This window comes from Cnephaeus nilssonii (assembly GCF_951640355.1).
Source record: "Cnephaeus nilssonii genome assembly, chromosome: 14".
NCBI classification, from domain to species: domain Eukaryota; kingdom Metazoa; phylum Chordata; class Mammalia; order Chiroptera; family Vespertilionidae; genus Cnephaeus; species Cnephaeus nilssonii.
The window spans coordinates 22,047,704-22,060,349 of record NC_137085.1 but is presented as its reverse complement, the minus strand read 5'-3'; the positions used below and the strand labels follow the sequence as shown (position 1 = coordinate 22,060,349).

The window sequence follows — 12,646 nt, the reverse complement described above, 5'->3', positions numbered from 1 at the left end:
AAGCTGAGTCAGAAAGGGAATGAATGGTTATTGGCCTCTAGTTTGCAGAATGATAGTACCTCGAGGCTCAGAAAGATGTTAAAGATCATCGTTGCCAGCTAACTTCCAGTGCCTGATTCCCCTAGGACAGTGGTCGGCAAACCACGGCTCGCGAGCCACATACAGCTCTTTGGCCCCTTGAGTGTGGCTCTTCCACAAAATACCACGGCCTGGGCGAGTCTATTTTGAAGAAGTGGCGTTAGAAGAAGTTTAAAAAATTTGGCTCTCAAAAGAAATTTCAATTGTTGTACTGTTGATATTTGGCTCTGTTGACTAATCAGTTTGCCAACCACTGCCCTAGGACAGCTCTGCCAAGCAGATGTCCAGCCCCTGCTTGAATACCTCCACTAACAGGGCCCTCACTACCAACCACAATCCAGTTCTTTATGGCTCTGTTAGAAAGGGGAAATCTATCTTCCTGTAGCTTCCATCGATTGGGACTAATTCGACCTGTGGGATGCTAGAGAACAAGTCAGTTCCCTTTTCCACACAGCAGCGCTGGAGAGATAGGGAGGCTATCCTAACTTACCTCAGAATCCGACAGTGAAGAAGTGAAATGTCATGTTTTTATGCTTCGTAGTTCCTTTTTGAAAAACTTAAAACAATGTGCGTTCTCTTAGTTTAATGGTTCTCAAACTGGAGGACTTGTTTAAAACAGATTGTTACCCCACTCCTAGAGTTTCTCATTTAGTCCGTCTGAAGATGAAGCCTGAGGATTTGCACTAACAGAGCTACCAGGTGGTGCTGATGCAACCGCTTGTAGGATTACATTGGAGAACAACGACTTTGGTTTATAAGTAAAGCTACTTGTGAGATTTTCTAAACCCGTGGTCGGCAAACTGCGGCTCTTTGGCCCCTTGAGTGTGGCTCTTCCACAAAATACCACGGCCTGGGCGAGTCTATTTTGGAGAAGTGGCGTTAGAAGAAGTTTAAGTTTAAAAAAATTGGCTCTCAAAAGAAATTTCAATCGCTGTCCTGTTGATATTTGGCTCTGTTGACTAGTGAGTTTGCCGACCACTGCTCTAAACTGACGTGGCCGTGAAAAGGTAAGTACAGAAAAGGCAAAGGACATGCCCGTAAGCCAGAAGCAGCGAGAGTGGGTTGGGGGTGCAGGCTCAGTGGCCAGCTCGGTGAGTGAGAGCCTGTATGGGCGGGGGAGAGAAGGCACAGCCAGAGAGACTAGCTATTCCTGGATGGAAATGAGGGGAAGCAGAAGGCCAGGGTGAGCTGGGCAGGGGAGCCAGGCTGGCTACAGAGACGGAGATCTGGCAAGGGCAGAGGTCAAATGGGGTAAAGCTCTTGTCAAAAGCTGCAGGCTCTTGCCTGGGCGGGAGGGAAAGAACAGGGGAGGGAGGACACCAGCAGCCAGGAGTGAGCTCCTGGGATTGTGGTCTGTGACAGAACCTGCCGATCACATTTCAGCTGCGACTCACTGTCTCCAAAGCCTCTCTCTGCCCATCAGTCATAAAGTGCCCAGGACTTGCCCTCTGGCCGTAGTGAGGCGATGTTCTTGCAGCTAGAGAACTGAAGACAGCACTAAATGCTGTTTCTTCCCCTTAGTGGTGGTCAGAGGGGCAGGCAGGGCCAAATCTGGGGAACGCACAGTCTGGTGGTTTGACCTCTGAAGTTCTCTAATTCCTAGGCTGCATGCATTTCTCCCGCCTGGGAAACTGACTCCGCTGCAGTGTTTGCGCAGTGCGGAGAGCGGCCGGGCCGCCGTGGCTGCAGCAGTGGCTAGTGGCTGTGTGCCTGGCTGCTCTCACCACTCCTGGAATTGGGTCAGCTGGGCTAGGCGGCTCCTTCCCCTTGGTACCAAGAAAGGGAGCATCTCTCTGCAACACTGCATGCCATTATTCCTATAGGAACAACACTGTGCTCAGAGGTCCTTCCTGGACCCTGGCCTTCAAGCACTACCCACCTAGCCTGAGCCAAGTTCCTGTTTTCCCTTTGGTGCCTTTTAGCCCATTTCCTCTACAGGTCTGTTCAGTTAAAAAAGGATTTATTGAGCCCTGGCTGGTGTGGCTCAATGGATGGAGCGTCAGCCTGGGGACTGAGGGGTCCCAGGTTTGATTCTGATTGGGAGCATATGCCCGGGTTGTGGGCTCGATCCCCAGTGGGGGGTGTACAGGAGGCAGCCGATCCCTGATCCTCTCTCATCATTGATGTTTCTATTTCTCCCTTACCCTTCATCTATGAAATCAATAAAAAAATATGTTTTAAAAAAGGATTTATTGAGTGCATACTAGATGTCTGGCGCCTCTGTGCTGCGGATACAGACGTGAGTGCAGTAAAAGAAATCTCCACCGTCAAGGAAATCAGTCTAGTCAGGGGGACCCCTGTTTAGAGATAATTACAACCTTGTAGAGTGAATGCTGTTTCTTAAACATAAATCTCATGCCCTCTTGGGGCCTTTGTATTTGCTGTTCCTTCTAGAATGCTCTTCTCCAGGTCTTCGGCTGGTTCATTCTCTCACTTCACTCCGGTCACTCCTGGGAGACAGGCCTTCCCTGACCTTCCCATGGAAAATGGAGCCCTCTCAATTCTCTGAGTCTATTTCACCCCATAGTAGCTTTTTTCTATAGCATCTCTAGCCACCTCACATTATCTATTTAAATTGGGAGGAGGAGGAAAGAGTCAGCCTCCCATACTAGATTGTAAGCTATAGAACCAGTACCTAATAGGCACTCAGTGTCTATTTCCCTTTTGTTCATTCGTCCTAAGTGATTGCCCAGTTGAACTTTTCTGAGCCTGTCAGAACCATCGAAATGGAGGAGGCGGCCTGGCTTTCTACAGTCTGCACTGTGCCCTCAGCCCAGACTAAGAAGGTTCTAGCTCCCCACCGATAACTGTAATGTACTGAGCATTAACTGTGTACTGGGCCTTTCAAACTCGCTGCAAAGTCAGCATTATTTCTCTTATTTTACCTAAGGTGAAAGAGGCTCAGGGAGAGTGACATGCCCAAAATCACAGATAGCGAGGTGCCCAGGGGGGCTTTCTGGGAAAAGTCTACCCACATTTCGGCCACGTCCCTACAGGCCGTTCCCATGTCTCCACTACATCCCCATCCCAGCCCTTTCCTTCTCACTGGACAGCTGGGCCTGGGCTAGCCCGGCTGCTCCTCCAGCGCCAGAATGGGGAGGCGTGCATGATGGAAAGAGGGCCCCTCTCAGGCCAGGGCCAGAGCTTCCCGCCCCCCCCCCGCCCACGCCCCGTGTCCCCCCCGCGGGCCGGCTGCTGGATGCCCAGTGGTCCATTCCAAGGCCTGCAGCGATGAAGAGAGGATGGGGGGAGGCGGGGAAGGAGAGCCTCTTTCAAAGGACCCGCGGGACAGAGGGGCGCACAACCCCTCCTCTCCGCCGCTCCCTCCTGGTACCCAACACTGTCCAAGGGGACCCGTCCGGCAGCAGCGCGCATGCGCGGGCGCTCCTGGTCCCGCCCTCCCGCAGCCGCCCTCTCACCCTGGCAACCGCGGCGACAACGGCGCGCGCGCGGGTGGGGCGCGGACGGGCGGGCGGGCGGGCGGGCGGGGCCGGGAGGCAGCGCTGCGTGCGGAGGCTGAGGCTGAGGCGGTGGCGCGGCCCAGGACAGCGGCCCCGGCTAGCGGTCCGGCGCGTCCGACCTCCCTTCGCCTCCTCACGCGGCTCTCGGACGCGGTCCCGGGCCCAGCGGACTTCGCCTCTGGCCATGGACTCCCAGAAAGTGAGCGGGGAGGGGGCGCGGGCCCGCCGGGGCCGGGCGGAGGGTGGGCGGGGCGCCCCGGGCCCGGTGGGCGGTGGGCGCGTGGTCGGGGACCGGGCGGGGCCGGGCCGCGGAGGGGAAGCCGTCCAGCCTTCCATCCCGCCCTCCTTCCCGGCGGGAGCGAAGGGGCGCCCGCCCGGCTGCGGGGACCGCGCCCGGTGACCCCGGCTGGCCTCTGCCCTGCACTTGGTCCTGGGCCCCGGCTCCTTAAAGTCAATAGGGAGGCGTCCCTCCGTCTTCATCAATAATTTCGGCAGCGCTGTAGGCCGCCCAGCACGCCGGTGAGGGTTGTCCCCCTGAGCAGATGGGGAAACCAAGGCACATGGGGTCCACCTGCTGACGCCTAGCTGGTGGGTGCCCTTCCCTCGACCCTGTCTGGTGCAGGACTCCCAGCACAGCCCTTGCTTCTCTACGGGCCACCAGCTCTGCTTGGCACCGCCCCACCCCTCGCGGCCGGGTCTGAGGCAGGTCTTAGTGGCTGGTGGTGGTTGAATGGATGGAAAAAACTCCCGAGTTGTCAGGGCAGCGGTCGCACCCTCCTTGGCCAGTTCGCTGTTGCTGGTCACAGTTACCTTAGTGGTGATTTGTGGCATGTTTTATACTTTCCGAACAAGTTAAGGAAAGGATATAGAGACCTAGCAGGTCCAATTAAAGGAGATTTATTATTATTATTATTTTTTAGGTAGCATAGCCAGTGTTTTGAATACAGTTAGAAGTGAGTTCTTCATATTCAGCCGTAATCCCTTATATAGAAACCCACCCTGTTCTCTTTGTTAGATGAGAGTAATTGAAATATAGTACAGTAAGGAAACACAGTGTTGTTAATAATGTAGCAGGGGAAAACAAGGGCATATCCAAGCGGCCATTCTTTTCTATTATTAGCTAGGAAGCACTGGAAAGACCTACAAAGACCTATAAAGGACAATGTTTTCTAGAATTTTGCCTGGACTCACCTCCTTGAGGAGCACTAGGGGCATGAGAGGATAGTGTAGGGATGTGTTAAGTGTTGACTGTTAGAGTCTTTAACAAAAGTAAATGTGATTTCATTGTCTCTTGAAACTCAATTTGGTATACTCAGTTTTTATTTCTATGGCTATTTTTTTTAAAAAGCTATATCTTGTGTATTTTGAATATGTATACATTGAAAACAGCTCTGCCTAAATTTGTAAAACATTTCACAGCTCATTTAACTTTTTAGGTAAAAGTCATGTGTTAACTGAACGGATATTATTAGTTCAGGGCAAATGGAAGGGCAAAGACTTGGAGTCCAGAGACTTGGGTTCCATGCTGCTGTTTCCTGGCTCTGTGATGTGGAGCAAATCACTTAACTGTGATTAATCTATTTCCTCGTCTATGCAGTAGAAGTAAGAATATTTTGTAAGGTCATTGTAAAAATCAGGTAAAAGAATTCATTATGAAAACACACAGTGTTTTTAAAGTTTCTAAAAATAAGCACTGAAATACTGTTACGTGCTGTAAAATATAATTTTATTTTTTTAAATATATTTTATTGATGTTTTACAGAGAGGAAGGGAGAGGGATAGAGAGTTAGAAACATCGATCAGCTGCCTCCTGCACACCTCCTACTGGGGATGTGCCCGCAACCAAGGTACATGCCCTTGATCAACTGGAATCGAACCTGGAACCCTTCAGTCGGCAGGCCAACGCTCTATCCACTGAGCCAAACCAGTTAGGGCTGTAAAATATAATTTTAAAAAGCATTTTAATATGGTCACCTTATTTTGCCAGGGCATGCATTATTATCCCTCACTTTCATGAGGACTCAAGGAGGTTGTGACTCCTGCAAGGTCATATCTCTAGCCACAGGGCTAAGATTTGAACTTAATTGGTCTCGTTCCAAACATGATGTGTCTGAGTACCAACACATACCATGTGCGGTTTCCCCAGAGGAAGCAACACATACCAAGTGCGGTTTCCCCAGAGGAAGCAAAGAATTAGCTGCTCTTTCTTACTGGTACTAATATAGCTATTTGTGATAACTTTGAGAATCAATTTATCAATATAAAAATGTGTTGAATTTCATTGGTGGTATCAAATAATATTTTTAAATTTAAAAACTCTTGTTTTATAGCTTAAAATGAGTATCTAGTGTTAATACTTATAACCATGAATTGTTATCATGAATTACTACAGAATCAATTATATACAGGGTGGGGCAAAAGTAGATTTACAGTTATAACTATATGAAACAGTTTATTCTTACACTAGAGGCCCAGTGCATGACATTCATGCACGGGGGTGTGTGTGTCCCTCAGCCCAGCCTGCACCCTCTCCAATATGGGACATCCCTCTCACAATCCAGGACTGCTGGCTCCCAACTGCTTCGCGTGCCTGCCTGCTTGATTGCCCCTAACCGCTTCTGCCTGCCAGCCTGATCACCCCCTAACCACTCCCCTGCCAGCCTGATTGATGCCTAACTGCTCCCTTGCCGGCCCGATCACCCCCATCTGCCCTCCCCTGCCAGCCTGGTCACCCCTAACTGCCCTCCCCTGCCAGCCTGGTCACCCCCAACTGCCCTCCCCTGCAGGCCTGGTCACCCCTAACTGCCCTCCCCTGCAGGCCTGGGCCGCCCCCCCCCCCCCAACTGCCCTACCATGCAGGCCTGGTTGCCCCCAACTGCCCTCCCCTGTAGGCCTGGTCACCGCCAACTGCCCTCCCCTGCAGGCCTGGGCCGCCCCCCCCCCCCAACTGCCCTACCCTGCAGGCCTGGTTGCCCCCAACTGCCCTCCCCTGTAGGCCTGGTCACCGCCAACTGCCCTCCCCTGCAGGCCTCGTCCCTCCCAACTGCCCTCCCCTGCCGTCCTGGGTCCCCCCAACTGCCCTCCCCTGCAGGCCTAGGTCCCCCTAACTGCCCTCCCCTGCAGGCCTGGTCCCTCCCAACTGCCCTCTCCTGCTGGCCTGATCGCCTACAACTGCCCTCCCCTGCCGGCCATCTTGTGGTGGCCATCTTGTGTCCACATGGGGGCAGCCATCTTTGACCACATGGGGGCAGCCATCTTTGTGTGTTGGAGTGACAGTCAATTTGCATATTACTCATTTATTAGATCCAATTATTATATGTTAATTATTGTATTATTTTCCATACAAACAACTGTAAACCTACTTTTGTCCCACATTGTAATTCAATTAATAATGAGGTAAACTGAATATTTATTTCTCTTTAAATAAGACAGTAAGTAATACATCCCTGGCGTGATTTTTCTTTCCTATTATAAAATGTTACAATGAAATAGTGGCAGTATAAGGAAAATGTTTAGGTATTGCAAATGGCAAAGGGAGAGGATTGCTTGAATATATACCTTTTGTAAGGCTTTGGGATTTGGGCTTTAAATTATTAAGAGGATGGCTTTGGAGCCAGGTCTCCTGTCCTATTTATGAGCTGAATGAGCATGGGTAATTTGCAGTGTGTCTCTGTTTCCTCATCTATAGAATAGATATAATAATTGTTCTTATCTCAAAGGGCTATTGTGAGTATCCTGTTAATTTTTAAAAATCATTTGGTACCTAGCACCCATGAGAACTCTCTGTTAGTATTGTTATAAATTTCATGATCTCACCTTTAAAATCACTTCCTCCTTTTGTTGGTAATTTATGTAACTACTAGAGGCCTGGTACATGAAATTTGTGCACGGGTAAGGGGGGGTGGAACTGGAATCGAATCAGCCCAGCATGCGCCCTCTCACAGTCCAGGAGCCCTTGGGGAATGTCCAACTGACGGCTTAGGGAAGCAGGCCTAAGCCGTCAGTCGGACCTCCTTAGCGCTGCAGAGGGGGTCAGTGAGGGGCGACTAAATGATTGAGTTCCCACCACCACCACTGCGCTCGCCAGCCATGAGCCCAGCTTCTGGCTGAACAGCACTCCCCCTGTGGGAGCGCACTGAACACCAGGGGGCAGCTCCTGCATTGAGCGTCTGCCCCCTGGTGGTCAGTGTGCATCATAGCGGCCGGTTGTTCTGCTGTTCGGTCAATTTGCATATTAGCCTTTTATTATATAGGATTTTTCTAATTCAGTCCAGCCATTTGTTACCTTTATCCTTAAGTTTTAAAGTATGTTTTCTTTCTTAATATCTGTAATAAATGATTTCAAATGGTGGTGCCAAAGAAGAGTTGTTAAATCCTAATTGAAAGAGGATTGGAAGTTCTGATTCATGCAATCTGACAATAGAGATTAAGTTAACTGGGCAGTCTTACAGAAGCTTGATGGTGGCAAGTCAGCAAATGGATTAGTTTGACCAGCTGCTCTTTTGTCCGTGAAAATAACTTGGACTTCAGTGTTGTGTTAGCAACAGATGCTCTGTTTGAGTAGAGGAAGAAAGCATAATTGCCTTTGGGTATGTAAGGCATACTGTTGGATACGGAAAACCACAGTATTATCTCCTAGAAATAAACAGAGGGATTTTGTTTATATTGAGTTTCTGGGACACTTTTGTGAACAGGATGTGTTATGGATAGGTGGCTTTGTTTGATACTCAAACCTTTGATTATGTCCGTAAGTGGTTTTAAGATAAAATCCCAAAGGTTTCTTTACCTGATGAAATGTGTATATTCAAAGAAACCATTGATACAAATAAGACGTGCACCTTTTAAGAATGTCGGCGCGTAGAATTTGATAGTTTATGTTAAATTTTGTACAGGAGTTCATTCACATTCATAGGGGTTGCTATTTCTAGGAAATGGTAGATGCTGTAGGAATAATAAAGGTAGAGAGGAAGGGAGAGGGATACCAGAGGAAGGATGTCACCAAAAGCAGACATTGTCAATTGTTTGCTTTTCTCCACTTTTTCTTGTGTATTATTTAATTTCTACTACTTGGAAAGGGTTAGTGACAGTCAGGTGAGGCTTGACTGTATAAGGCTGGACAGTTCTTTTTCTTTTTTGAGGGAGGGTCTTATTTTTTAAAGTAGACCTATAAACAGGAATAAGTGAGTTTTTATATACCCCAGCTAATCACAAGTGCAAGCATTCCTGTGGAATGGATCATAGTAATCTGGGATAATATACGAGGCATGAGGTACCCTCCTCACAGGACCATACTGACATACTCATGATCGCTATATTTAAATACAGATGTTTTCATTTCTCATTGAACTTGACAGTTTAAGAAATTAGAAATATAGTGAAGCAGACCTTTAAAAATTTTTTTAACATAATGCTTCTTTGCAATGCCTAGCTGAATATACAAAGAATTATTCATGCAGCAAAAACATTGAATGTTTCCCTTAATGTTCAACCTAGCATGTACAATATTTTGAAGTTGGTGGATTTTGTCTCCATCTTTTTATATTTTTTATACCCTCAGTTGGCACTTTTTCCCAGGCACAAGTTTCTGGTAGCATCTGATCTCAGTTATTGATACTTATTGATAGCTAATTATATTTTTAACAAATTTATAATAAAGCATTAGCACAGCCAACCTGTGTATTTTTGTTATATTATAAATATAAGTAATACAAGTTTATTGTAGGAAAATATAGATAAAAATAAAAGTCACCCATAATCCTGCCACCCAGAGATAACCTCTTTAACATTTGTATGTATTACATTGCAGTCTTTTTTTATGCATATAGAAACTTAAAAAACTATGGTATCATGTTCTGTATATTTCTATATATAAAAGCCTAAGCGACCATCACAACTGAATGGATGACCGAACAAGCTGCGTGGGGCGACCAGGCTGGCAGGGGGGTCAGTGAGGGGTGACCAGACGACTAAGCAGCAGGCTGTGTGGGGCGACCAGGCCGGCAGGGGGGTTAGTGTGGGCCTACCAAACGACTGAACAGCAGGTTGCGTGGGGTGACCAGGCCTGCAGGGGGGGCAGTTGGGTGACCAGGCTGGCAGGGGGGCAGTGAGGGGTGACCAGACCAGCTTAGGGGGGCAGTGAGGGGCAACTAGGCTGGTGGGAGGGGGCAGTTGGGGGCAACCAGGACAGCAGTGGGGGCAGTAAGGGGGCGAGCAGGCAGGTGGGGGGCAGTTGGGGGCAACCAGGCTGGCAGGGGGGACAGTAAGGGGCGACCAGTCCAGTGGGGGGGGGCAGTTGGGGAGACCAGGCCGGCAAGGGGGGGCAGTAAGGGGCAACCAGGCCGGCGGCGGGGGGAAGTTGGGGGCAATCAGGCCAGCAGGCAGTTGAGCAGTTAGGAGCCAATGGTCCCAGATTGTGAGAGGGTTGTCCTGGATTGGAGAGAGTGCAGGCTGGGCTGAGGGGACGCCCCCACCCCACCTGTGCACGAATTTTGTGTACTGGGCCTCTAGTTGTTTTATAATTTGCCTTTCACTTAACATGTTATGAATCTTTTACCATGTGAATATAATTTTACAACACTTAATAATACAACAGAATTCTTTTGTATGGATGTGTTACTTGAATTTTAATCAGGACCCTTTTGTTGTACATATATCTTGGTCCCAACCTTTTAATGTTATAAATCACATTGAGATGAACATCCTTGTAGCCAAGTCTCTGATTAAACTCTTATTTACTTAAGTTAGTAGAAATAGAATTTACTTAAAAAATTAGTAGAAATAGAATTGGAGAGTCATTGTGTATATACTTTAAAAAATCTTTTGATGTGTATTGCCAAGTTGCCCTTCAGAAGAGTTTTATCAGGTTATACTGCAGTATGTGAGAGTACCCCTACTTCTATTGCCACTCCATCGCCCTTAATTAGATGGTGGGACCCCTGATTTCCTTGGCCGAATATCAGCTTCCTAAACCTGCCTGGATGGCATAGCCAGTTCACAGGTCACTGTACATGGATGAGGCTTCTTCAGCCTCTGAAACACTGTATTTCCTTAAATTCTAGATGGGAGAGTTCCCCCTGTTTTGCCCTGATAGCTTACAAGTGGGCTCAGGGTGGAAAGAGCATTCCTGCCAGATCGAATGAATATTAGATTTTTTCCCCCCCCTGGGGATCACCTTAGTTGTATCTGTATACAGATAGTGTTCCAGCTTGTTTCACCATTAGAGAGGGCATGACTTTCTACTAGCTAGCTATTTATGATGCTCAGATTTCTGTATTCCTCAACAATATATATTTCTCATTTTTCAGCTCCTTGCATTACATCTGAGCACAGTACTCTTGTTTGTGTTGCCAAAGGTATAGTCAGCTGGTAAGATTCTGGTTGTCTAGCTTACCAGCTGGATAGAGCTCTCTGGATTTCAACTCTTGTTACCTAATTCAAAGGAGAGGTCTGTGGTATAAAGCAGTGATTTTCAATTGGTGTGTTGCGGCAGACACACTGGGTGCCATAAGAATTTTTAAAACATGCAATACCTGACAATTTAGTCAGTGGCATTGACCTCTTTTTCCTTAGATTGTCAAATTAAAAACAACAACAACAGACAGTCAATACAACAATAACCATCTGGTGTGAATGAATAAAAATTATACATTTTTTTGGTCAGATTGGCAAAAAATATATTTTTTTGGTGTGCCGCAGATTAGTTGATGTGTGCCATGAGATTAAAAAAAAGGCTGAAAATTGCTGGTGTAGAGTGATGCAGTGGCATTCCTGGTGACATAGGATATTTTTCAGGAATTCTGTATGTTGGTTTCGTTGATTCATTTGCTCTGTTGTAGGAACTATATGATTTTTTGTACAGTACCAGTGTAAGCAGTCTAGGATAGTGTAAAAGTACGAGGTGTATTGGTTAATAATGTGGATTTTGTAATCAAAGAAAACATGATAATTTCAAGAGAAACATCAAATGTACTTTATTCAAAGTAATGTCCATCGCTAGCTACACATTTCCCCCATCTTTCAGGTAATTTGTGGATACCGTCCCAATAGAACTTTTCTTGTTTTGAGGCAAACCATTCAGAGACCCAATTTTCCACTTCTTCGTATGTTTTGAAGTGCTGCTCAGAAAGTGTGTGTGCCATCGATCGGGACAAGTGGTAATCTGAAGGAGCAAGGTCTGGTGAATACAGTGGGTGGGTTAATACTTCCCAGGCAAGATCTTTTAACATGTCTTTAACTGGTTTTGAAGTGTGTGATGGTGCATTATCATGAAGCAAAATTACTTTGCTATGTCTTCTGGTCCATTCTGGTCCTTTCACGATCAAAGCGTGGTTCAAATTGATTATTTGTTGTCGGTAGCGATCAGTATTAACGGTTTCACTTGGTTTTAGCAGCTCATAAAACACCACACCTTCCTGATCCCACCAAACACAAAGCATTGTCTTCTTTCCGAAGTGATTTGGCCTTGCAGTCGATGTTGATGGTTGACCTGGATTAACCCATGATTTTGTGCATTTGGTTTTCTTAAAATAAATCCACTTTTCATCACCAGTCACAATTCAAAGCAAAATTTCGTGCTGTTGAAGCAACATTTTACTGATGACTTTTCAGTTTTCCATTTGTCTTTCGTTCAGTTGATGTGGCACCCATTTTCCTTCCTTTAAAATCCTTCCCATTGCTTATAAACGATCAGAAATTGTTTGCTGAACAACGTTTAATCTTTCTGCAAGTTGTTTTTTAGTTTGACACACATCTTCATCCAATAATGCTTGTAATTGTTGGTCTTCAAACTTTTTCAGTTGACCTGGACGTTCTTTGTCTTTCACATAGAAATCATCACTTTTAAAGCGTTTAAACCAGCGTTCATAAGTATCTTGAGATGGAGCACGTTCACCATAAGCTTCCCAAAGTATTCAGCAGCACTTTTCTTCAAAATAAAGTAATGAATTCAAACTCCCCACAAATGCTCTTTTTTGCGCACGAAATTCGACATTTTTAAGCGTAAAAATAACTATGATCTTAACACCTTGAGCAAATTTGACATATGAAGTTTTGAAGCTTGCTGTCAATTCACAAAATAGCATACATATCAAATGGCATATATATCAACA

General features: G+C 46.7%; 1 protein-coding gene across 3 annotated transcripts in view; it reads left to right on the top strand.

Annotated features, from left to right (window-relative positions):
* The first annotated feature begins 3,593 nt into the window (after positions 1 to 3,593).
* The window catches only part of FSD1L (fibronectin type III and SPRY domain containing 1 like), a 56,398-nt gene continuing 47,345 nt past the window's right edge, over positions 3,594 to 12,646 (top strand). For 2 of the 3 annotated variants that reach the window (XM_079789967.1, XM_079789970.1), the window contains exon 1: positions 3,594 to 3,738. In XM_079789967.1, the coding sequence (XP_079646093.1) occupies positions 3,724 to 3,738 (15 nt within the window). In that variant the 5' untranslated portion in view covers positions 3,594 to 3,723. The remainder of the gene's footprint in view (positions 3,739 to 12,646) is intronic. The other variant, XM_079789968.1, reaches the window with a different exon arrangement.